The 26,450-nt window shown below is 41.1% G+C and overlaps 2 protein-coding genes across 2 annotated transcripts in view; one reads left to right on the plus strand and one right to left on the minus strand.

The window, feature by feature from the left end:
* Nucleotides 1-5,988, plus strand: part of GSAP (gamma-secretase activating protein) — a 48,418-nt gene extending 42,430 nt beyond the window's left edge. The window contains exons 28-31 of the mRNA XM_083575072.1: nucleotides 2,712-2,773; nucleotides 4,257-4,361; nucleotides 4,618-4,711; nucleotides 5,291-5,988. Of these exons, the coding sequence (XP_083431198.1) occupies nucleotides 2,712-2,773; nucleotides 4,257-4,361; nucleotides 4,618-4,711; nucleotides 5,291-5,382 (353 nt within the window). The 3' untranslated portion in view covers nucleotides 5,383-5,988. The remainder of the gene's footprint in view (nucleotides 1-2,711; nucleotides 2,774-4,256; nucleotides 4,362-4,617; nucleotides 4,712-5,290) is intronic.
* A 1,717-nt stretch (nucleotides 5,989-7,705) lies between these two features.
* CCDC146 (coiled-coil domain containing 146) overlaps nucleotides 7,706-26,450 on the minus strand; it is a 63,882-nt gene continuing 45,137 nt past the window's right edge. Inside the window, exons 10-20 of the mRNA XM_083575033.1 lie at nucleotides 25,787-25,973; nucleotides 21,186-21,281; nucleotides 19,027-19,197; nucleotides 18,466-18,554; nucleotides 18,195-18,359; nucleotides 16,786-17,010; nucleotides 15,344-15,572; nucleotides 11,772-11,900; nucleotides 10,998-11,135; nucleotides 9,997-10,245; nucleotides 7,706-8,416 (exon numbers count right to left, since the gene is read on the minus strand). Of these exons, the coding sequence (XP_083431159.1) occupies nucleotides 8,213-8,416; nucleotides 9,997-10,245; nucleotides 10,998-11,135; nucleotides 11,772-11,900; nucleotides 15,344-15,572; nucleotides 16,786-17,010; nucleotides 18,195-18,359; nucleotides 18,466-18,554; nucleotides 19,027-19,197; nucleotides 21,186-21,281; nucleotides 25,787-25,973 (1,882 nt within the window). The 3' untranslated portion in view covers nucleotides 7,706-8,212. The remainder of the gene's footprint in view (nucleotides 8,417-9,996; nucleotides 10,246-10,997; nucleotides 11,136-11,771; nucleotides 11,901-15,343; nucleotides 15,573-16,785; nucleotides 17,011-18,194; nucleotides 18,360-18,465; nucleotides 18,555-19,026; nucleotides 19,198-21,185; nucleotides 21,282-25,786; nucleotides 25,974-26,450) is intronic.

The following is a 26,450-nucleotide window of genomic DNA, read 5'->3' on the forward strand; positions in this document are numbered from 1 at the left end:
AGTGTCATTATTAATCCTCTTTTCATTCCGAAAGTCTCACTGAGTGAAATATGTCTATGTGTGTTCATAATGCAAGTCACATTCTTTCTCGCTACTTTTATATGATAGCTGTAATTATCACTGCTGAATGAATACTATATATAGGCTAAGTGAATACAGGTGGGGTCCAGAGCCTGCCTTGCCCCACTTTCCCCATTGGGAACAGTCCGACTGAGGACAAAGCAGGGAAGGGCTGGTTGCAAAAAAATAAGGTTCTGCTATGGCTGGCAGTAGGGACGCGGGTGGCGCTGTGGGTAAAACCTCAGTGCCTAGGGCTTGCCGATCACATGGTCGGCGGTTCGAATCCCCGCGGCGGGGTGAGCTCCCGTCTTTCGGTCCCAGCTCCTGCCCACCTAGCAGTTTGAAAGCACCCCTAAGTGCAAGTAGATAAATAGGTACCGCTTTATAGCGGGAAGGTAAACGGCATTTCCGTGTGCTGTGCTGGTGCTGGCTCGCCAGAGCAGCTTCGTCACGCTGGCCACGTGACCCGGAAGTGTCTGCGGACAGCGCTGGCCCCCAGCCTCTTAAGTGAGATGAGCGCACAACCCTAGAGTCGGACACGACTGGCCCGTACGGGCAGGGGTACCTTTACCTTTTTATGGCTGGCGGTGCCATCCCCAAAGAGGCTGACACAAAAGGGACACTCAGTCAGGATATTGATATAGGATGTTGTAAGCCAGGTGGGAAACAGTTCTCTAACTCTCACCCATGGTGACAGCCTGATATGTTGGGAATCTGAGGTGAGAGAGACATGTAGTGGATGTTTCCCCAAGTTCCAGTCACCACACAGAGGCATCTTAAGGTCCAAAATAGTTTACTGCTGCAGAAGATAAGGCTTCAATAAATACAATTCCAGACAGTGATATGTGCAGACAGCTTGTAGGCTTTGTAGCTACAGATACAGATATATACAAGTACAAAGTATCTCTGTTGTTCCAGCACTTCAAGACATAACACACATGCATAACACTCATGCTTCCAGTCAGACTCACCCACTTCACAAGACTGACTCCAGCACTGTAGCACAAGACCCCAGACCCACTGATGTGCCTTGATCACTTAGATAGGTGGCACTGGGCTGTTGCCATAGCAACTGGCTTGGCTAACCATGCACCTGTTGGCTTACCTTATTGATGGGGTGATTTGTTCTCATGTAGGAAATTAACCTCTTCCACCATGTCCAGTTCCTCCAACAGGGTAGAGGGTCAGTTTGGTTTGGTGGGCTTCCCCCTTGAGTGATAGACAAAGGGAGAACTGTTGAAGTAGACTTATTATTTTCCTCATGACTGTGTGGGATGTTCCCACTACTGGGATTTAGTTTATTATCTGTGGCCCCATTCTTCTAGTTTTATGTGGTGATATTGAATGATTGTACTGAAATTTGTCTGGGTGGGCAGGTAGCAGGGAGGTGCAAAAATGCTACAGTGATCCAGAGCCCACAGGCACAACATTGTATGAAATGTGTATATGCTAATTTATATGCATATATGCATATCAAGAAACAATTACTAGAACTCTATTTCATGAAAGGCAAGCTAGTTAATGTCCTAATCACCAGATAATATCTTCACATGTCGTCCAGATCTGTTCAATTAATTACCCCATTACCCACAATTAATTTTCTGTCCTGATCCTCCTCCAAAATCAAATTCTCTTCAGTTACCTCAATTTATCACATCATTATCTCTCTAAATTGAATGAAATACAGTTCAAAATAAGCAGGAGGCACATCATGGTTCCCTTTGGGTGGTGGGAGGTGAGGTGGCTACTGGTGCTCGATCATAATTTTTTAAACCTTACTGAAGCCAAAAAAGGCAAAGTGGCAGTTGGTCTGCCATTGCTGCACCTCATGCGCTGTGATCCGAAACCACAAATGCCCCAGGAAGAAGGGAAATGACTTTGTTTCGACTTCTTTTTCAGAGACGTTATATTATTCAGCCATTTATTTTTCCATACAATATTCCTTCAAAAGGAAATGAAAACATTACAGTGGCACCTCAGTATGCAATCCATTCTGGAACAATGTTCGACTTCCGAAACTTTTGACAACCAAGGCGCAATGGGCAGTCGGCAAATTCCATTGAGAAAATGGAGAAATGCGCCTCAGAAGCTGTTAGGCTTCGGAGGTGTGTTCAAAAACAGAAGCATTCACTTCCAGGGTTTCAGTGTTCAAAAACTGAAACGTTCAGCTTCCGAGATGCTATAAAACCACGGTCCCACTGTATTTCACTTCTTCCCAGCGGCATATGTTGTTTCTGTGCAGCAAATGGAAGGCAGCCGTGGCGATGGCAGCTCAGCCCTTCCTGCCCGCTTCCATTTCCTCACAGAACTCTAGCCCAATGGTTGCCATTAATTTGATTTTGAACTGATTTTAGAATGAATTGATTTTAGAATGCTGTATTACTTTACTGTTGTTAGTCGCTCTGAGCCCGTCTTCGGCTGGGGAGGGCGGGATATAAATAAATAAATAAATAAATAAATAAATAAATAAATAAATAAATTTTATTATTTACATAAGAGTGGCTATAAAAAAGAAAGGAAAAGCTTGCATAAGGGAATAGGATGTGATTAACTTTTTAAGTTAGTGCTACTTGGAGTAAATGTAGCTGAATGAGGATTCGTACAGTCAGTGACCTTTTCCCTTTCTTTTTCTCGTATCCTTTTGTTTTCAGAGCTGGACAACACTGAAAAGAACGAAAAGCTCAAACTGAGTATCCTCATAAGGCTTCCTGAGGTGACTGTGTGATTTATTTGTTTCGTATTAAATCTGTTTGTGGGGAACATACGTGTTATTGATGAAGTCAGCCATACTACTTTTATTCCATTAAAAGGTCAACACCAATTTGGGAAGTGGGGCTTAGAGGAGAGTGTTTTGAATAGCTGTAAATTTGGCCACTTGTAGAATGTGTGTCAAAAGCTTATCATGGCTTAGGTTGGCACTTTACTGATATAATGTAATGAGAAAACAACATTCAGTCCTGGTAATTAGCTTTTAACAGGGGAAATGTTTTAAAATGGCATGGACTGAAAGCCAGGCAGTGTCGTCTCTGGCCATTGATTCACTTCTGCAGAGCCAGTGAGACAGGATCTTCATTTGAACGTAAGTCAAGCCAAGATTTAGTGTGGACAACCAAGATGAGATTGTGACCACTTTGCTTCTCTCCGCTGGCTCTTAGTGCTGCACTGAGCTCAGCCACCAGTCAGCTTTGTAGCTTTGTATGCTGTCTGAACTTGGGCTTGTAGTTTTGCATTCCTTTCTATAGGCTGCCATGTCTATTTCAAGAAACAAGAAGGGCTAATTGAACTTCCTTACAGAAAGGGGTTCTTTATTTGGCTGCATGGCAAAAACAAAGCTGGTTCTGTCCTTGCTACATTTTGTTTTAGGGAGTGGAAGGAGTCCACTGAATGGCATTCCTTCAGGGGCTGCAGTGTTGCATCTTAAATCCTCGTCAGCCTTAGGGTCAGAACTCTTCAATTACACTTCAATTTAGGTTTGAAGCCAGAACTAATATTACTTTGCCTCTTTTGTTGTATGTAGCTTATTAGGAACATTAATCTTTTGTCCCTTTTTGACACTTGTCTCTTGATTCAGCTGCCCTGATGATTTTATTGGTGAATTGGTAGGGAAGAAGCCGTTATACAAAAAGTAACAAAAGCAGGATGCAGCTACCTGGCATTTAACAGGGCAGAGCTTTGTGGGATGGAAGCAGACCATTGCAGACCCTCTGCTAGGCTGCATTTGACCTTTTGGGCACTAGCTGAAGAATTCTGGCGTCTAAAGAATGCTGTTGACCACATTGTACAAGCAGGATTTTCACTATAGTGGAGAAAGCACGTCATTTGCTATTAGAGCTACATTTCTTGTAGCTTGATTCAACTGGTTCGTGTCCTAGCCTCCCGATCAGGAGAAAACAAGCTTGCTCCATCTTCCATGTGACAGCCTTTTAGATATTTGAAGATGGCTATCATGAAGCCTACATCTGAAATTGTGGCTTGTGCTATTATTGTTTATTAATAATTATTATTTGGGCAGAATAAGGTTGCAGTCCTAACCCCAGTTACTTAGGAGTAAACAGCATTGAACTTGGTGTGACTCATATCTGAGTAGATGTGGTTTAGGACTGGACTGCAATGTAAATTAATCATCATCCAAAAAGGAACAGATCAATGCTGCATTGCCCTTTAGATATCTAACCTTATTTTATTTTGTCTTATAGGCAATTGGTCGTAAGGTTAGTCAACTCTGGAATCACCCTGTAAGCACCAACAGTATTGCAAGGAACTACGTTAAACTCTTGCTTGAGAAACTCAGCAATAAACAGGTAAGCATTTTGGGATTAAACCTCGACTTGAAGTTGTTGTGATTCTTGTCCACATGGAAATTTGCAAACCTCCATTTGCTTGAGTGGAACACCAGATCAGAAGTTTGGAAGACAGGAGTGTCTTAGTCTAAATGGCGTAGCAGGAAAGCGGGGAAGAGAGATGATGGGATCTGGATAAATTGAGTCTTAGAAGTTAAAGGGCTTTGCTGTTATTCCTAGTATTAATCCAATACTTAAAATGCATTTTCCTTCACAGTACAGTATGCTAGTTATGGAGAGTTTGTCACCTCAAATAGAGTTTCTTCCACTTAACTACTTGGTCAATATGCTGGCAGAGGTGGAGAGTAAAGGTAATTATACTCCTGCAGTTTTCTACCCAAGTTCCTTGATTGTTTAAAAATGCATCTCATCTTGCTATTGCCATGTTGTTCTGAGGTTCACATGTACCTTGCTGGAATATAGAATTATTAAGCCCCAATTTGCAGCTTCCTTAATGCTAATTAGTGGCAAAATTATCCTCCCCTCTCCTCCAAAAAACCACATTTTTATTGAATGTTGGTTACATATAAATACACCGGAAAAGCAGGTAAGCAGCAAAACAAAATTATTGTGGTACGCTTGTTAAACACTTTATAAAATTCATCAGTGCCTGATGCACCTCACACATTTCAGATGAGGCACTGTGTCTGCTGAGAAGCTCCTTCCACACCACACTGGTTACTTACAGAACCTCGCCTTCCTCTTTCGCGTCTGCTGCCGTGAGAAGCAACCATTGCGCTGCATGTGATGAGATTCCCATATGCCAGCCGTGTGACATGAGTGGGGTTTTTTTTAGGAGTTCTAAAAAACAAATTGTGCTTTTTCCGCATTCGTATCCACCAGCATTAACTATAGGCCTCTCAAATTCATGCCCTTTGTATCCTTCCTAGGATGGATGACTTCTATGGCACAGGAAAACATGAATGCAAGATGTGTGGAAGAGTTGGCACTGAAGCACACGACTCTGCTCTTAGGTCTTTAGTGAAACTTATCGAAAGCGACCTTCTTACCTCAGCTGCATCTCAGCCTTGCTGTGTCTGCTAGTGACATGTACTGATTCAGGAGAACTACTGAAACTTCCACTGACTACTTAGAGGAGTTCAGTATAATGACTTTCTCATTGCCACTACTTATTATTAGTAATGGGATACATGCCAAAGTTGCTGTGCCCAAAACGCAGTGACTTTCAGATAACTACATGGAATTACGAACTTCTGCTTAATTTGCCTGCTACTCCAGTTCAGATTCTGGCAAATAATATGGAATATGGAGTAACTATATAACAGATCAAAAAGAAACCGGCAACTGTTGTACACTGATGTATAAGGGGATCAATTTATGAACTTTGGAAGTATGATTAAAATAGCTCTCTGTAAATAATGGGAATAAATGTATAATTTTGAAACTTAATATATCCTTACTTATGTAAAATGTCATCTTTCTTTTGTATATTTTGCTACAATCGCATGAAACTTCTGCAAGGCAACTAAATTTCAACTGGGGCATATTTATATCTGTATTCTCCCTTAGCAATCAGTGGGTGTGATCCACTTTTAAGTTAAGCATTATTAAAGCTTGTTGATATTGATGTGAGAGGTGATTTGCATTTAAATCAGTAGGACGGAAATGTTTCTCTTGCTGATAGATGTAGATTAAGTGTCAGTGCGAAAAGAAATAGTTGCTATCAAAAAAGTCATGCATCTTGCTCTTGCTTCTCACCTACTTTTGTAAAGCACTAGGCTTCTCTGTTTGTTTTCTTAGCTGTGAACAGCAACAGCAATAGAAAAGTTGGATTCCAATCAGGAACATTTTCAGTTTCCTACATGCTGGCATACCATTAAACTGATGTCATTTTCCTTGCAGCTACAAAAAAACCCCTATTATCTAAGTGTTTGACATATAGTGAACAAAGAATTCTTCCACATATTTAAATTAGACTCTGCATACTTCAATGTCCTATTCCAGTAGGATGCAACTATAATTGTGGAAAAACTGCAGCTGAAATATATTTCATCAGAGTGCTGTGTACTGAAGTCTTTTTAACCAGAGCATCATTTTAAACAGGTAACTGTTTTGCTATATAAGCCTATTGGATGGTACCCAACTATGTCATGGTCTACCTAAGCCCATTACTTCATACTCAAGAGTAGTCCCACTGAAATTAGTCACAAACTATGCAACAGGATTAAAATATGTGTGGGATTCAGATCTAGGAAGTGGAGGAGTGCAAAATATTGTACAGGGTACTTCAAAGGGATTGGGGGCTTCTTCAAGGTTAACATGAATCAAAGTGGGAATGCCTGTCTTGTCTGGCTCAGAAATCCAGACATTTAAAGGAAGCTGTAGAAAAGTGAAACTGTGTCTCTAAGTTTAACCAGGATGGAGGAGGGGGAGAGGGAACAACGTTGAAAAATTGCAACTTAAGTCTCTAGCTTAAGCACCAGCAGCTGAAGAGGGGGCAGTGGTGGCTGGACTGGTAGAGAGGACAATCGTAGCTGGTGATCATCTAATGTTTATTGGATGGATTTCCCCCCTAAATTGATTTTTGAATTCTGAATTTGTTATTCATGTTTTATACTGTATTTTATGCTGTTTTTTCATGCATCAATTAAGTGTTTTAAATTTGTTGTTAGCCACCCTGAGCCTGCTTTTCTGAACCAGGAATGGCGGGGTATAAATAAAAATGTATTATTATAATTATTATCCTCCTGCTCTTTGCAGGATGCAGGTTTTCAAGAGCAATAGCTTGTCTCTTCCAAGCTTGAAGATAATGCAGGATGGGGAGAGGAAAGTAGGAGCAATGCATTGTGACTTGACAGGTCAAGCTTTTAAGTGCCCAGCACAGGAGTGTCTCACCTTACTTGTCTACACAAATCAGCAGCTTTGTTACTCAGGCAGGGACACCTCTGTCATGTCTGCAATCTTCAAAACATGTCTGCTGGCAAAACATTTAGGGGTGGGGGTTAAGTGATTTTTTTTTTAAACCACCCCCAAAATAGTGAATGGGGGAAGGTAAATGAAGTAGACTTGGGTGGACCAATTATATCAGGCAACCAATAAATTGCCTCCAGCTAAGGTAGTTTGCTTTAAAAAGTGCCAAACAGATTATTGTGGTTGGTGCACACCCTCACTAGAAAACATACCAGTTTTTTGTTTATCTAAGTGCAAGAATTTACTCCTTTCCTATTTTTGTGGTAATGCTTCCTTGCTACTATAACACAGATATCTAAAGTTACCAAACCATCATCTTTGCCTTTTAAGAGGAAGGAATGTAATCACAAATTTAAATAAGCACAACCACCTCATTTTATTTCACAGTTACTTTTATTTGTGCATTGAAAGTGTACTTCATACATCTGCAGAAAACAAGAAGGCACAGATAGTAAATGTTAAGAACTGATTGGTAGCTTTATCTCCCATACTTTATACAAACTACCTGGCAACCGCCAAACATTTCAAAATACTGCCTTAAATGTTTGGAAACTAACTGCATAAAGGTAATAGGATTGTACTGATGATGATCTATGTCTAATTTACTACTTGTGATTATTTAAAATATAGATATTTTTTGCAACACAAATATATGGGGAAATCTGCTTTATAGTTTTTAAATAAAAAATACTTAAGGAGGTACAATTTGCCAATCCTTACTGTACAACACCATTCATTTCATTAAGTGTTGTGTGACACGGGGGAATGTTTGTCAAGAACACTGTGTGGTCTGTTATGCCCTAGTAATGACATTGTAGGGAGTTCTGACACTGAACATAAGAGCAGGCCCTGAATTATAACTTCTGCAAGGTTCCGTCTCTTTAGACTTCAATTGGCTTAACAATCGGCTTCCTTATATGCCTCATATTTGCACTAGGCTCGCCTGGTTTGAAAGGAGCCAGTGCCCCATAGGGCCGTGGCAGAGGGAGAACATTTTCATCATCTGGGATGTAGGCATTGGGACGTTGCTCGGCTGTGGTGAATACAGAAGTTGGTAAGGAATATTGTTCCTCTTCTGTAGCACGCTGTAAAAACAGAATTTTTAACTGGTTAAATGCGGGCTATTAATTAAAACAGCTGTTATGAGTGCTATATGTTTCAAATGAACCAGGACATTAGTGTGCACCAGGGATAAGCAAACCTGTCATTTTTCGGTTTCTCATTTTTCCCATCTGAAGTTCAGTTCTCCACAATTCCACATCATTTTTTGTTGTTTCTTAATCAAGGTCCTTATGCAAATTAATCAGTATTTAAGTGCAAATCCCCCCCAACATACACATTTTACCAAGCTATTTTCCCTAATGTATTTTCATACACATTACTTGGCTGAATTGAAAAATTTGGAGAAGTGTGATTTTTGGGAGGATTTCTGTGTTTTGGTTCACATGGAATAAAATTTTGCACTTTAGTGTGCTTCAGTAGTAGAATTATTGTAGACAAGAGCACAGACAGGTAAGATATCAAGGATATCAAGCACGTTGTACTATTGTGCATTTTTTCATTGTTTTGGCTGCTGAATTGAATGGGGAGGGGAAAGCTTAGCCCTTTCCCACTGCATTGTTTTCTCCAACCTAATTTGTCACCTTCCTCTTAGCTACTGTTACTACTACAGAGGAAAAAGATTGTCAATATAGTATCTGTCCTTATCACAAATCTTCTACATTATGTCTAGCTTGGCCCCAAGCTTCAGTAAAGGAGCCTGTCTAGTGCCACGGTTCTGATACCTGGGTTCAGCAATAATAATAATATGAATATCAAGGCTGATAAGTTCCACAGCTGTCTTCCATGGCTGTCCTAGCAGAGACTGATGGGAGTAGAAATTCTAAAATCTAGATGCCACCAGATTGCAAGAGCCTGTTCTTCTGAGAGAATATATCTGGCTGTAGTCTCACTCCACAACTTATACTTTGAGTTGCCAGCTTCAACAGCACTTGGGCTCTCTCCTCGCTGTTCTCTTATTACTGAGATGCTATAACCAGAGCATTTTTTCAGCCTGAACGCTCCAGAACTTAGTTCTGACATCTCTCCAGAGCGTTCCGGCAGACCCTATCTGTGTCCATCATCATCCTGGTGTTGTGGGCAGAAAGCACGTTTTCCGGGTGGAGGAATTGGGATGGATTGGGAGCTGGCGTGTTGCACTTTGCTTCTCTTCCGAAAGAAGCTCATTAAGGGAGGCAATGTGCCGCGTGTTTTCGGAAGCTTCCTAGAAAAAGTTCAACAACTTTTGTGTCCTCCTGAAAGAAGCTCAACAACTTAGGGTTGTCAGTCAAAAAAAGTTGGGAGTTCCTGCACCTCCTGCACTGTCTATAACAGTTACTTTAAATGATAAACCTGAGCTGTAGCAACATCAAACGCTCTCTTAGGTACCTTGCCTAAAGTGGGATACCCTTGGGCATACCCGCTCTGAAGAGCTACTTAAGGATCTGAAGGGCTGCAAGATGCAGCCAAGTAGAGATTCTGTGAGAATGTTGCTACCAATGCAACATAGGCCTTTGACTACCACCTAGAAGTCCATGTCAAAGAGTTACCGAAACCTCTTCTTAAATCCACATTGGAGAAAACACAAAATGAGCTTGCAAAGAGCAGTATCCCGGCAGAAACTCACTTTTGCTTTGGCTTCCATTGCTGCTTTATAGACTACTTCATCACGCAACACCTTTAACCACTCAGTCTCTACATCCTTAGGAAGTGGGAGACCTTTTTCCAACCTGGAGGTGATGGTCATTAAAAACTGTTCTTTGTCTCTCATTTCTTGCTGCAGCTTAATGGCGTGTGCTTGTTTCATAGACAGCTCTGCAATAAGAGCCATCATTTTTTGGGTTGTACTTTTTATTTTCTCTTGTAGTCCATTCATCTGAAATGAGCAGCAAAAGCACAATGATATACCCAGTTCCCCAAAGCTGCCAGGAAGCTCTGCTGCTGTCTCATCTGAAGCACCTGAAAATGATCCATCTTGAGAGCATGTCAGACAGCTGCTGGATCCAAAGGTCCCCAGCTACTCTAACACGTCCCCAGGAAGGCCAATAAGCTGCATCAGCCCTTGAGTCACATACTTATTTCCCCTCCTATAAAAACATTAAAAACAACAATGGCTGACCAGGGAAGGGGCCCGGAAAGTCTGTCACTCCAACTTTCTGCCCTGGCAAAAAAAAAAAGCCACTCCATGTTTTCCCCTTCTGTGTACATAAGATTGCTTTGTTAACCCTTCTGTGTGCTTAGGCACAATCTGGTAAAAAATAATATGGGGACACTTTTCTCTAGAGAAATAATTTTATACTAGGACTCCTTTACAACTCAATGTATTTACGCAAATCTAGCTGCATCAGAATGTGGACAAGGATGTGGATTTGAATTCTGTTCGTATTACAACTGGATGTGAATTAATGTTGCAATTTCAATCTCAATCTATTGAAATCAATATATGCAGCTCACAATTCTGTGTTCATAGAATTTCTTAGGAATAAGATAGAAGTCATTGGAGGTTAAATCACCTGGATTTTGGAATAAGAAAATGTAACCACTCCCATTTAAACAACCAACAGACATGTTGAAGGCTGTTGAAATGTGTGGATATCTGTATCTGAACTGGATAGTGGATGACTTTACCTTTTTTGCCAGTATTAATGTGTCCTCCTTGCCGTTTTCAGCCTTGGCATGTATTTTGTCTGTCAGCCGGGCAACTTGCTCAAAGATAAAGTCCTTCTCAAGCAATTTCTCTTCTTTTTGTGTCAACTTTATTTCTAACTATAGTGCAAACAGATTCATTAATGTATACAATTAATCATCAGGGACAAAGTCTACAAAAATCCATTTTATAAAGTTGATTATGCATTATATATTCTAAAATAAAAGAGTATTTCAGGGTTGGTTGGCAGTGGTTCAGGAGAATTTCATGGGTTTCAATTATCTGAATTAAAAATTAAATTTGCTCTTCTGACTGTAAACTCCCTGTGATACTTGGATGAAAGGTGGTATATAAATTTAATAAAATAAATCAAATAACCAGTTATTGTGAAGGACATCCCATTGAAACAACCTCCTCGAGCGAGTTCTTGCCTCTACCCTCCACAATATGTAGTATGACTTATTCCATGTCACTTGGCACAAGTGATGCTGCACATTTCTCCACTGGTGTTCAACATCACTGGGTGGTAGGGTGGGGTAAAGGACTTGTGACAATTTCAGGACATAGAATAAAGTGTTTTTACATAGAGCGCACTGGGGAGATGGCAACATTAGGATGCTGTTTTTAGCAGAAACCTGTTTTTCACGTTGTCTGGTTCTGCTCAAAGATGTCCCTTCTCAATCAATTTCAAGTTAACAGTGAAACATGGTCACTTGTCCGCAATAGTCTTATGGACATACAAATGATGTGATTACCTCATCTATTTTTTGGTACAACTCTTCTAGAGTGAGGTCCTTCCCTGGTAGTGCTCTTGTTCTGTTTTGTCCACTGGGGTCTATAAACAGTTTTTCCAGGCTTTTAATCTTGTCCTTGCATTGTGAAAACTGAGAGAGAGAAGAGTGACAAATAGGTTTGGTAACTTAATAAGCACCCCTTTCCATTAATTGTTATCTATCTATCTATCTATCTATCTATCTATCTATCTCTCTATCTATCTAGATCTATTCCAGGGAAACCAAACTCAGCACTGTTACACTTCCATTTCCACACACACACAAAAGTCCCTATTCTGTGGAACAGAAACATCTGTTGATCTGAAATGGACAATCAGCAGGTGATTCACTCTGTGGAGTTCTTTTTTTTTTCTTTCTTACAAAGCTGAACCATCCAGTCCTTCCTGTTCTCAGAAGTCAAGTTGCATCACAGGAAAAAGGAAGGTTTTGGTTTCTCTAATACACTAAAAGAACTTTTAAAAGGGGTGGGGGCACTTTGATGCACAAAAACAAGGTAAAGCTGCCCCCCCCAATTACACATTCTCGAACACATAATTTAACATATTAAATCTTGTGAAATTTCTGGAAACTGAGAAATGCTTGTTAATCAGCACCAGAACATCAGCGTGTGTGCTCTGAAATGAATTTTTTTTTTAAAACAAAACCACCACCGTACCTCATAAATAACAGGATGCAGGGAGTGTTCCCTTGAGCAGTCATGTAGGCAGCTCAGCACTATACAAAATGTACCCCTTTCTTTATACGATCTACCATGAGCCATTGCTGTACAAGTAGGGATGAGGGATGGACAAATCCCACCATTTTGGTTTCTCTCGGTTTCTAGTTTTTCCACTCTTAAATTCAGTTCTCCACATTCCCACATCAGTTAGCAATTTATTTTTTAAAGCCCAGCATTTTAATGCAAATTTATCTTAAAAGGCACATTTTGGCAAAGCAATTTCCCCTGATATAATGCATTTTTGTAGGTTACTTTCACTACTGTATAGAGTTTTATGCACCATTACTTTGCATTGCAAAATTCAGAGAAATGTGAATTTCAAATGATGGCTGTGATTTGGTTTGTGTATTATTTTGTAAAGTGTGAATTTAGAATTTAGGTGCTCCCCCTTCGGTGGTTCCTTGCTGCAGTGCTGGCTAATTTTACACTAGCCTTGGTCTATGTGTGGACAAGCTATTGAGTGTATATTCACGACAGCACCACTCTGAGGATGTAGGGCAGGACTCTGCAGAGCCCACAACACCCCTTGGCGTGACACTTATACAGGCCTCCTGCCATTTTGTAATGGGAGAACTTTCCGGGATACTCTTCAGCAAGTCTTCTCCGAACGATTTACATTGGTCACTTGTCTGCTCTCTTAAATGTCCAGATAAGTAGCATGAAATGTGCTAGTTGCTTGTTTTGTCACTTTCAGTGGCGTAGCGTGGGTTGTCAGCACCCGGGGCAAGGCAAGTAATTTGCGCCCCCTAACCCGTGGATTTTAGCACTCGAGTCTCTTCCACTAGAGAGCTGCGAGTGCGAACGCCCCCCCCAGATGTTGCGCCCGGTGCGGCCAGCCCCCCCCTGCACCCCCCACGCTACGCCACTGGCCACTTTGGCTATTATTAAATGCTAGTCGCAAGCCTGGGCTTGGTTGTGGTGCTGTATATGAAGTAAAAATCTTTATACTAAAGGCTCCTCCCTACTGTGGTTGATGAGAGCGGAAACTCACCAGTTCCATAACAAGTTATAGCACAGCACAGGAAAACCACAATGCATTGTGCAAAGGCTTTATCAAAATGCCATCTAACCCTGAAGATGTTTTTCACTATCCGTAGCGACCATATTGTTGTACTGGCTTTGTAAACACATACTGTGTATCTTTCAGCAGGAAGTCTCACTGTGTTCAGTGTGACTGACCTAAGTTGTGTTTAATGTTATGGCCTTGCTCTGTAACCATACTTACAAATGTAGCTAGAAACTGCAACCAAATACTTAGCTTTTGAATCAACATATGAATTTCAGCCATTCACCCCTCTTGCCAACAACACAGCCTCTCCTGACCCTGAGGCATGTGAGATATTTGTCTCCAGTCTACCCTGCCTTCTCAGCTGTCCTGCTGATTGGCTTATCAAATTTCTAGCCCACCTTTTCTCCTAAAAGAAACAATGCAAACAATGGACGAGCAAAATAATAAGACAAATTTGGTCCTTTACCCGCCTGCCTCCCAGAGCTTCCTGAAATATGCAGCTGGTCCTGATCCTGCTACTTCTGCTGCCCTCGCAGAAGCTGCCTTGATTCCATGACAGGAATGAACGTCCCCAAGAGAGCAACTATCCTGCCATTTACCCTCCCTAGCTCATGCAAATCTGTTCATCTGGGTATCCAAATTGTTGAGTGCGATTCTTCCCCCTCCAACCAGCCTAATTTTTTCAGTCATTTTTCTGGCTGTCCAAAATGTTTATGCATTCCTCGGGGGATGTGGAGAAACTAATTTCTCAAAATGAGTGGCGCCCAGAGCTGTAACTCAGTGTTATTCTACTGTGAACATAATAGCAGCCACATGTCAAAAGTGCAAATGTCCAAATAAGAATGGACAGAAACTGTTATGAGGACAGGGGGGTGCTGCTGTTTGCTCTTAAAATCAAAAGTTAAGTTATCTCAGGAAGAAAGGACATAATACCCCTAAGAGTAAAGGAACCTCCCTCATATCCCTCCCTGTCACTTTATGACAACTGTGCATCCCCACATTATCTGAGGCTTATAACCACAGGTGAGTGTCTTTGGATAGTAGCTGTTAGCGCCTGCTCAGCACATAGCAGGGGCTTCCGTAGTCATCTTAAAATATTGTACACTGCTATTTCCAGCACTGAAATTAATAAGCCTAGACATAAAGGGAAGGATGTTCCGATTCTTGCAATGAAAGGGTGGCTAACAGTTGACCCATCGACCTGCTTCTTTGGTGGTCTGGTGGTGATGGGAGATCTCAACAAGTCCTTCCTTGCTATGGCACCACCAAAGCCCCATGAGGTGCTTCACCCACTCCTATTTGCCTTGGCCTCTTCCTTTCCAGGGACACTGTATATGCCCATGAGTCCATAGGGGTAGCCATTTTACCCCCTGGAATAAATGGAAGCAGCCGCACATCATCATGGAACATCTTTTCCCCATAGCAGACTTGGGGCTTTAATTTGTGTAACAGCAGCAGGCCAGCAGTGCAGCAGGTGGTCCATTGCTAGATAACCCCATTCTACACACTGACATAGCTGTCATCATGCACCATCACTTCCAGGTGTGCAAAATTGTATTGCCAACTGCCTAGTCCTGTCTCCCAGCTTACCGCTTGAGCATCCTAAGACCTTATTTTTTAGGCCCAGGAGCCTCCTGCATCAGGTCTAATGCCATTTAGGAGTATTGTAAAATGGAAAGTTCTCCACTACAGGCCAACTACAGGTGCCTGCAGTGACTTCACATCTCCATAGTCCTGGCTTTCTTTCCTCTCTCCTTAAAATAAGAAATCCGGTTATGGAAAGGTAATATTTCCTGTCGCACCTACCTGAATCTGCAGGACGACCAGATCTGCATCCAGACCTCTTTTCAGAGGCAATGTTCTCAGGGACAACTCAATCTGCCTCTTTTTCTCCGTGAGCTTCAGCTTTAGAAAGCGGATCTTTTCATCCATCACATTAATCTCAGTATCACCATTTCGACTCATCATTTCCTGAATATTTATTTTTTCGTAAAAAATGCACACTTCTTCTTCACGCTCTATGAGCAGAACTCCGCTACAAGGAACCCAAAGTGAAGACTTAATAGGCAGGTTGTAAAGTACATAATTTATTCACCTGTCCATCCAGGAAGCATGGTGCTTGTTACAGATTAGGGGGGGACCCCTAAACCCTAGATGTTAATAAATGGTTGGATCTTGATTATTTGGGTTATTGGAGGGAACATTGGAGGTCATTGGAAAAGTACAGGCTAAGCTTCCTTTCCAAGCCTATGCCTCACCTGTTAACATGACAAAAGGGGTTGATGGCCCATCTAAGATAAATTTTGGGCCTGGGCAGACAGAAGGTTGCCAGGGTAACTGGGTGTGAGGTGACAGGCAAAGAGTGTCTTCTTGAGCAAGGTGTGCTGGGAAGAAGATGGGAGAGAGAAAAGGACTGAGGCCTAAACTAGGTTAGTGATAAGAAGGAAGAGGAAGGAGGATACTAATTTCAGCTTATTATTTTTGAGTATCTGTCTTGGTTTGGAGCTCCATAATGACTGCCTCAGTGCTTTCAGCAATATAGTCAAAGGACAATTCAAAATTTTAGTCTTACAAGCAAAATAAGAAGGCAAACTAATTAGGAACAGAGGACTGAGAAATGAACAAATTACACTTCCAGCAACCTGCAAGATGTTAAGTATAACTGTTTAATTGTACATTGAAATGGAAAATAACTCCGTATGTGTATTGCTCAAGGTTTATAATTGGAAAATTCCACTGAAGCCAAGTAAGCTCTCTGAGTGCCTAACAAGTTAATTATTAGCTGTTGATGTATCTCTGCAACTCTGTCATGTTTTTAACATAGATCACATGAGAAGGGTATTCAGTTGCAAATCTCTATTTTGCTGAAAGAAAGAAGGATGTGTGCTAATTATTCTCTTTCTACGATAATACAGTCTCGGGCTGGAATGCAGGCTGTGGGAGAGACAGAGCTGCTTTCAGCTCTAATTTAGTGTAGTTCAATATTTCTAAGATGCTGTACCTGTGCTTGGACAAGCACATGATATTGTGCAACTATTTGGATGTAGTATTATTGTTTTGAGTGTGTTTTAGAACAAGTTCTGTTAGTAAAGCTTTTGAACCATATTTTTGGAGTGGACAATTTTTATTTCAAGAGTCTGTTTTTAATTGCTTCCATGTGCACAATATTAATAACCACAAAAGAAGTTATCATTCAAATGAAATACTACCAAACCTACAAAGTGTTTGAAGTTTGCTGTGCTCCCTACCTCTCATTTCGAAGCTGGACGGCCTTTTCATATTTCTTTCGCAACTGAACCATTTCATCCTCGATACGAGTGAGCAAATTGGTGAGTCTTTCAACGTCCATCAGCTGCTGCTCTCGTTTTTCTTTCATCTCCACGAGTGTTTGATGAACTTTGCAAACATCACACTGTATGCTGTCTTTGACTGAAATGTTACTTGCATGTTTCATTTGGTATTTTTGCAATTTTCTGAATGGAAGGAAAATAAATGAAGATAAAAAGGAGAATGAAACAGAGTTACATTTTTAGATGACCGTAGACTGCACAATCAGTCCTGATTTCTTGAGGATTACTTATGTAGCATATGTGAAAGACTGAACATTATATTAATATTAAGCATTATTATTATTTTTAGCAGTATTTATCTGAAATTTCTACAAACTCATCTTCCCTACCAATAGACGATTGGGAAATGAAATAAAACATGTAGAAATAAAATAAACATGTATAATGAATAATAGTCAGCTAATTTGAGAGAAGATGAATTGTATTTATTGTGTTTATTTATGGGTTATTCATCAGAGGCCTACACGCAGCATAAAAAACATGAGGTTGAATCCAGACTTAGGCAACTCCCAGACTGGCTGGCTTAGGCAGGAATAATAATAATAATAATAATAATAATAATAATAATTTTTATTTATACCCCACCCTCCCCAGCAAAGGCCAGGCTCAGGGCAGCTAACAAGCAATAATAAAAACAAGTTGAATGAATACAACTTAAAAACAAATTAAAATACATTAAAATATTGAAACATTAAAATGCAGCCACATCACAGGAGGAGAAAATCAAATTGGCTCCAAGCCAAAGGCCAGGCGGAACAACTCTGTCTTACAGGCCCTGCGGAAAGAAATCAGATCCTGCAGGGCCCTGGTCTCATGAGGCAGAGCGTTCCACCAGGCCGGAGCCAGTGTTGAGAAGGCCCTGGCTCTGGTTGAAGCTAGTCTAACTTCCTTAGGGCCTGAGATCACTAGGGTGCTGCTATTTATGGACCTTACGGTCCTCCATGGGGCATACCGGGAGAGGCGGTCCCGTAGGTACGAGGAAGGCACAAAGCTCACACACGCAATGCCAGGGCATCACGACATTGCCACCCCCAATGACCTTCGCAAGCTGGCGCCTCTAGCCCTAATTGTTTCCTACAAAAAAATTCACCGCTTGCCTTTTAAATGTGTATGGTTTGTGCCTGCAGCACTTAATCCAGAAATTGACACATGCACATAAGTTTGTTTCTGTATGACATCAAGAATGAAATAAGGTAACAAATATAAAAATAGAAATGATAATTTGCCACATAGTGAGAAATAAAAGCCAGTTCTAGAGCACAACAAGGATGATTGTCCTTCGGATAAATTATTAAGTGGGTGCTCACCTCTCTTTAATCACAGCATTGGTCCTTAAGATTTCCTTTTCATTATCTAGCATTTTGACTCTCTCTTTAATTTCATTTGTTTTTTGGCGAGCACAATGCAAAAGGTTGACCAGTTTGTTTCTCTCATGTCGCACAATGTCATACATTTTAGCAAATTCTTTCATTCTACAAACCAAAAATATCACAGGGAAAGATGTTACTTGTTTTAATGCATTAACTATCTCCTGCTATAGAAGGCGCTTCATCAAATCCTTTGCCAAAATTTCCTTACTGTCTCTGAATTGCTTTTTGCTTTTTCATATGTTCCCTTACTTCAAAGTCTTTTGTTTTTATATCTGCTTTAACATTATGCAGCCGTACCTGCAACAGAAATAGTAGTGAACAGACTGGTAATTGGAAGCGATGCAAAGGCATTTCTGAAAAAAGACGTAGACAAAGACTACTCATAAGTATGCCATTTCTTCAAAAAGGTATTTCCCACCCACAAAGTGCAAACCCCACTAACAAATAACACCCATTCAAACCAGCAACATCTCGGTAGGAGCAGGCACTGGAAGAAAAATCAACTTACCCAGCTTCACAACGCAGTCCTAATTCTTGTGACTTCCCATGGGATGTGGGTGCAGAAGGGGAAGAAGAATAATTGTATCACAGGTAAATATAGCCTTGCCAGTGGTTTGGATTTGAAAGTGTGTTTTGTGCCATTTTCTAATTCTTCAAGTATTGACGCTAGAAGCGGCAAATAAAAGCTGACGACGACAGGCCTCTAGCAATTCCAGGCAGGTACTAATATTGGATGTATCAAACTAGTCATCTGTTGGATTCCTCTTACCTGGGATTTTAAAAAATCCTTTGATTTTTGCTCCCTCTCATCAGCCTTGATCTGAGTCAAACGTATCAAGTTGTCTACTTCCTCTCTGTAGTGTTCCTGGGCCTTAAATAGTTGGTCTTCTTCAGCAATACACTGCTCAAGCATTCGTACTTCAGCATCTGTTGATGTTTTCTAGATTGAAAACACCAAAGGCCATTTTAATGTTATGGGGGATGGGGACATCGGGTGTGGGGCAGGTCTAGGAGCCAACTCCTAGGGGCCGGGGTCCTTTGGGCCCCCCAATAAAATATTTAAAGGGGCTGCCTCCCCCCCAGTTAATGGGCATTGCCACTGAAGTGGTGTGCATGTGCCGTTCTGTGATCAATTATGTGGGACGGCGCTTATTTGGGCCCCCAGATATTTTATTCAAGTTGGCCCCCCTGGGGGCAGGTAAGCCCTTGGCTGGAATTGGCTGAGCTAGTGCCATGGCGCCGTCGGGCAAGGAATGGCCAGAGTGAGGAATTGAGTCTTTATTGTCAAAAGTACACTTACAAGTTAGGAAAAGGCAACCCTTGACCAGCCTGACCTTTTTCTCACTCCTCCTGCACTTGTTCTTCCCTCTCCAGTCCTGACTCGGACTCCAGTCCTGGCTGTCACAAGCTCCCCCAGATCACTGGTCCCTTATTACAAGTCCGCCTCCAACCCTACCCCCTTGTCCTACTGCCCACTCCTCAGTGTCCAGCTAGTTCCGACAGCTAGTACAGCTGATGTGCGCTGAGAAGAAGCACCTTTGAAGTCCAATGCATGCTTTCATCACAAACTGGAAAATAGTAAAACAGGTATCTATCTAGACAGCTGGCACCACTTGAGCAATTAATATTGGAAGGATCAGACTCCGTAAATGAGCCTCCCTGATCTGAATTTCTATTCAATACACCACACTGAATCTCACCTTTGCAACTAGTACAACATTTAACCTAATAACCAGTAAACAAACTTTTTTTACAAAGAAATGACGCACGGAGAGAGGTTTTCAAATCTAGGACTCAACACCAAAAAGCAACAACTACACCTGCCCTATTTGCTAGTGTAAGCAGCTATGCCAGTTGTAAGCTGCCCCCTTGCACTCCTAAACAGCAATCCTGCCAGTTCTGATAAACTTCGTTTTACTCCTATACCTACTCTGGCTAGTATCATTCTCTAAAGGGTGTAAGGAAACCCTGGCAGTCTGTGTTCTCTTCAAATCTCCTTAGAGAGGGTAAAGAAATTGCACCGGTCATAGATGTCAATGGAGAAAGCTGCCACTATTCCACCAGCTCAGTGAGGAGATGTTTGGAAATTACATAAGCAGAAAATTTACAAACTCCATGCTTATTAATGGTGCAATGCTCCTGTTACTCTATATTTCATTTCTATAAGTTTCCCCCCCTACAGCATTGCACTGTAAAGCATTGTGCACTTGAAGGCAAAATGAACTGGATAAAAACTCATCCAAACTCAGGAATACACAAATTTAAACTACAACACTCCACAGGCTGGAAGCAGAGTGGGTGAATGGCTAAAACTGTAGAATTGTTGAAGGTTGCTTGACTAGATTCCTTATGCATGTATGAAGATTTAACTGAATAAAAGGGTGTTTTTTTCCTTCATTTCAATAGTTTTCTTCTATATCTCGTTTATCACAAAGATGCCAAAAAGAGATCACTGGATGCTTTCATACAGCTGAAAGAAGAAAAGGAGTCTGATACAATGCCTGAACTACAACTGTTTGTAGCGGCACACACAATGACTACACATACAACATTCTTTTGATGATCATGCACTGTGACCTCAGCAATCTGTGTACTAAAACATTTTTACCCATTTAATGGCTATTTATGACAGTATTAGAGCTTATAAACCACGGGTAGTCAACCTTTTTATACCTACCACCCACTAATGCATCTTTCTTGATGGTAAAATTTTCTTACCGCCCACCAGTGCTCAATAGAAGGAAGATTCAGCTTGTGCCATAGAACCACCCATCTAGAATCCTGAAATGCCCACTAGTGGGCGGTAGGGACCAGATTGACAACCCCTGTTTTAAACGGACACAGAGTTTTGCAGGACTTGTATCTTAAATCTTGTAGAATGGAAAAGAACTAGAAAAACATAAAATAAGGGTCATGGTAATAACATACCTCTTGGGCCAGATTTCTCTTAATCATTTCTACTTCCCTCTGGAGCTCCCTTCGTCTTTCTAGTAGTGTCCCATCATCTTTTGGAACAGCATCTAGCTAAAAAAGGGAAACCTGAGACAGTTAACGTATGCAAAAGAAGGAAACAGTGGTATTTTAACATAGACAGTACTTAGCATCTTCCTTAAACATTGACTGAATTAAAGATTAAGATTTAGGAATGTAGGTACACATTCCAACTGCAGAACATGGGTTTTTTTTAAAGTTTGTTAAATGGCTTGCTAAAGGATGCTAGAAAAACAACCATCACAGCAGTTGATGTAGGTATTACAGCTGCAACCTGGAACCATGTAGACATGTTAAGCTCAGTGGGATTCCATATCAAGACACACAAGTGCCAACTGATCTGTAATAACCACCTGATCCATAATAATCACAGTGCTAACATATGATATATAATGATGATAGGCTGCTATTGTAAGCAAACTTAGTCATGCAGATGTGTGTTGGCATAATTTGTACTGTGGTGGCTGAAATACCTTTTGACGTGGGTTCTAGGTGTCCTAAACATGCCACACCCTTTCTCTGCCTATTTCTGTATTGTGTATCAGTTTTGGATGCTGCTGCCAGACTAGCATTTTCATGTTATGGTGATGCCAGCTTATCAACTTGCAACATCACGGCATCATTGTACTTAAGGCACTTTTAAAAATATGATTGCCCTAATACGTATTTTTTGGAACTTGCTATCTATGAATGCCCATCAGTTTGCATGCACAGAAATATTTACAGATGGGCAATTTTCCTAACAACTTCAGACTGTTAGACAGTTAAGCAAAGCTTTCCAGTATAATTTTTAAATGCCTGTCAGCTCCTGGGTTACTTTACACAACTGAGCGGAAGGCATGATAGAAGAAATATGGAGGTCTTGTAAAAGCTACTATTTCAACACTCCTCCGTTATTCCATGTCTACTGATAATGTTGCGGTTGGTTCTTTTAGCTTAACTGCAGCAGGATCATATAGCCCAAAATGTTACTGACCCACACAATACACTTTACCCCTGTTGCCCTGTCTGCCTTGGATTGACACGTTGCTGGGAAAAGGCACAACTGCACAGTAAGCAGTTTCACAAGGGAATCTGGCACGATGCTCTTGTGAAATAACTGGTTTGTAGGAAGTGCTTCTGTCACAACCTGTTTCCTGATTCTGTGAATGCTTATTCATACAATACTTCCCACAAGATTATATGCAACTGGGTAGAACATTGCCATAGCATCCAAGGGATTGGTGTGGTGGGGAGGGGGAGCATTTTCATATGCTTTGTTAGAGTTCCTTTAAAAAAAACACACCTAGTGACGCAGTTGTAACATTACTGTAAGAATTAATCAGCAAAGCCGTCAGTTTTGTGTAGTTTCCTGTATGTTACCCTCACAATAAGGCCTGGCTCTTTCCCCTCTGCATTCTGCCCTCTTGGCTTCTCGGTCAACCTTATGCCAAGCCTCCATAAATATCTGGAGTTATCTGGTTAGACTACATAAAAAAGTTTTACATTATAACTCTATTTTTCAAGGCCTAACATATGGATTAACATTTAGAGTGTTTAATGTGCACCAGTCCTTGATAGCATGGATAATTTCCTCAGCTTGGCATCTCTAAGGTTTTCAGGTTATTGATTGGCCCATGTCACCAGCGAAGATAGTAACTCTTTTCTAAATTATGTAGGCTTTTCTAACTATTAAACAGTAGATCTCAAGTTTCCTGGGAAGTCCAGGTTCCCACCTCCCCAACATACTTCTTGAGAAATCTGCTCCACTTCCCAGTGGGGAGGAGTTGCGGTGGACCGCGTGGCCACCCACTTCCCACTGGGGGCGGGGGACTTGGTCCCCCGTTGCCTGGGGGATCCCAGCCACATCAGAGCCGGCCAGCCAATCCGCTGGCCTGGGGGGCGTGGCCAGGAACCTTTAAACCTAGGAGCGGGCCAGAGGACTTCATCTTTGGCTCGCTTCCTCAATCACCTGCCCTCCCTCCCTATTTTGCAGGTTAGGCACTGGCCTTGCTATGGACCTCGGTTGGTCGCCTTGGTTGTCCAAGGGGCCTGGTAGGAATTTTTCCACTGGCCATTTGGTTTTTGCCTACCTCATAGCAACCATCACAACTTTGTTAGGGTTGTGGCTAGGCATTGTTTGACCTTGTGGGGGGGAGGTGTGGCCATCACCTGCCCCTCCATGCTTAAGGGTATTCCATTAAAGGAATCCGGGGGTGTTGATCCTGCCCAAAGCCTGGTCGGGGGCTAGGGTCATGACACGACCCCGACGGGAACACCAGGGGGAGCTCGAGTTGGTACGCATTGACAGGGCTCCCCCTACCAGTGGTTTACCCTTACCGGACTTCCTGCGCAGTGGGCTGGAGTCAGATATAGTCGGGTCCAATCAATGCCTAAGCCAATATCGCTCACATTCTGTAATTCAATAAAGTTGTGGCCAAATTTGCCCAATAACATAAACCTAATATCCGTGTCCTTGTGTGAGTTATTTCCCAATGAGGGGGTGGCTGTGGGGTCCCAACACGCAAGTCACAATTTGAAGTAGCAAGCAGTGTGGGGTGGGAGCGAACAGAACTTCTCTTTACGCAGCCAGGCACACAAAAGCACACTTGGGCCAGGTGCCGGGGGTGGGGGGCTCCTCTGTGTATTCTGGATCCTCTGTGAGGGGTCTGGGGCAGACCCCTGACTGAGGACTTCATGGGTCGGGTTGACTCCCAGGGTACAAAGGGAGGCTCATGTTTCCTTCCAGTCTGGTGTGCATCAGCCTTTAGGAATTTGCACGGTTGCAGCATCAAACTACAGTACAATCTAGGCTGGGCGGAGTGTGTGACACAATCTGAAACTGTGAAAAGCAGAATCTACAGATTTATCACGGGATGTTTTATTTATCTTGAAAAGGAACATATTCTTCCTCTAAATACAGCATTCAGTAACCTTCAAAGCCAAACACAGCCAGATTCTCAGTTACCCGAGTTTTAGTTTTTACTGCTGTAGCTTGCTGATATATTTTTTTTGCTTTTTTGCCATAGCTTGCTGATACAAATATTTTTGCTTTTTTGGTCTCCTGTTGCTGTTTGTTATTCTTTAGAATAGCAAGCCCTTGGTTGTTGTGGCTGCCTTCGTGCTAGAATTCCATGTCACCTGGATGTGTTAATGATTGTAGTATTCCAACGCTGCCACAACACTATGCCCACACAATCCTGTGTGTAGAAACATTTTCTCTTTTTTGCAATATATATTTTTTTCTATATAGAGTTACATTTGTGACTCAACAATTATATTCCAATTCAACAAAACTAGTGACTTATTGCTCACCCATCACCCATGTTTATAACTCAAATTACATACAATTTAAGGTTCTGTCTTATCTGATTTCATCCTCTCTAACATGTTTCTTAATATATTTTGCTGTTTTCTTACACTGCAAACCCCGCTGGGATCTTCACATATGGGAAATAACTTTTTTTTTAGACTAGAAATGGTTTCCAGAGCTCTTTAAAAGGTTCTAAATTTATATCTTTTATCAGTGCTTGCAGCTGTAGTCACGTACAAGTACCATTAAGGCTTTCTTTGGGATTTCACTGTCTAGTTTCCCCAACAGGGAGGATTGTAGTCTCTTGGGAAAAGTCACTTTAAATCTTTTATTAATTTCATTCTATATCATGTCCCAAAAGGCCTTTCGCCTTCCTGCAGGCTCACCGCATATGATAGAATGACCCCTAACAAACTTTACATTTCCAACATTTGTTTAATACATTTTTGTACTTTTGAGCTAGCTTCTTTGGGATTAGATCTATACATCATCTTGTAATAGTTTTCTTTTAGGCCATAACGTGCTGTAAATTTCATTCCTGTTTTCCAAAGCTTTTCCCAGGCAGCCATATCTATATGTCCAACCTCTTTAGCAAATCCATTATTTAAATCTTTTTTTATAGATGTTGTTTAACTGATGATACTGGAACCAACTACCCACTAAGTTTTGTATTTTGTCGAATTTTTAAAGCTTACATCCTGAAAGCTCAATAAATCTCTATATAAAGCCCATTCGGGTTGCATATTTGTTGATTTATGTGCACAGGCCTCCGTTGGTGATAACCATAAGGGAGTCTTATGTTCCAGAAGGCTTTTAGTTCTCCTTCACACCTCCATCAGACCCCTACTTATATAATGATTAAGAAAATCTTTATTTTTATTGACTTTGTCATACCACAGATATGAATGCCATCCATATCTTCTGTCAAATTGTTCCAAGTCTAATAATCTAGTATTTTTTAATGTTATCCACTCTTTTAAGCAAGTTAAACATGCTGCTTCATGATACAGTTTGAAATTAGGTAAGGCCAAACCTCCTCTTTCTTTAGCATCTGTTAAATTCTTAAAGTTTATTCTTGGTCTCTTTCCCTGCCAAATAAATATAGTTATGTCTCTTTGCCAATGTTTAAAACAGGTAACCGAATTAATTACTGGCACAGTCTGAAAGAGAAAACAGCATTGTGGAAACATTTTCAAGCTAATTTTAACCAGGAAAAATATCTCTAATCAAACTTATTCATACAAACCTCTAATTGGATTCTCTCATGATAGGATCTGATTTGCTCCAAGCCCTCCTGAGCTATCTTCAATTGCATCTCCATCTTTTTAAAATTCCTGAAATCTTTCTCTCTCTCTCTTTGCATCCGACTCAAAGTGTCTTGTAGTTTTTGCTTTGTCACAATATAGTTACGAGAACCCATTTCTAAGATAGCCCTACAGAAGTGTACAGAAAGGAAACAAAACGTACAAAAGAAAGGAAAAGTAAAACTGGGCAAGGAATAGGTATAAACAAAATCAATGAATTCCTGTTATTTATAATGCTGTGATTTGTTTTGTTATTTTTTTGCGAAGTATTTTAAACTCTTGTGAGCTGCCCTGAGTGCATCTTGATGTAACATTTATAGGAATAAACAAAAATACAGTTAGGAACAGCGGGAGAAAAAACTATTGTTGGGCAGCAGTCAAAATATGAAACCAGCAATCACTTTCAAGGACACTGATTCAACTTTACCAGCGTTACAGCATTTTTTGTTCCACAAAAGAAGCTATGTCAGTCTGTTGCAACAAAACCAAAAGCTTTATGGTGATTAATGTTTTCCAGCCTTATGGAGATTAATGTTTTCCAACCATGCCACGTGATCCCTTGGGATTCCGAAGGAGTCTCTCAATGCGAAGATCATCCATGGCAGA

The sequence above is a fragment of the Podarcis filfolensis genome (assembly GCF_964270895.1).
Source record: "Podarcis filfolensis genome assembly, chromosome: 10".
In the NCBI taxonomy this organism is placed as follows: Eukaryota; Metazoa; Chordata; class Lepidosauria; order Squamata; family Lacertidae; genus Podarcis; species Podarcis filfolensis.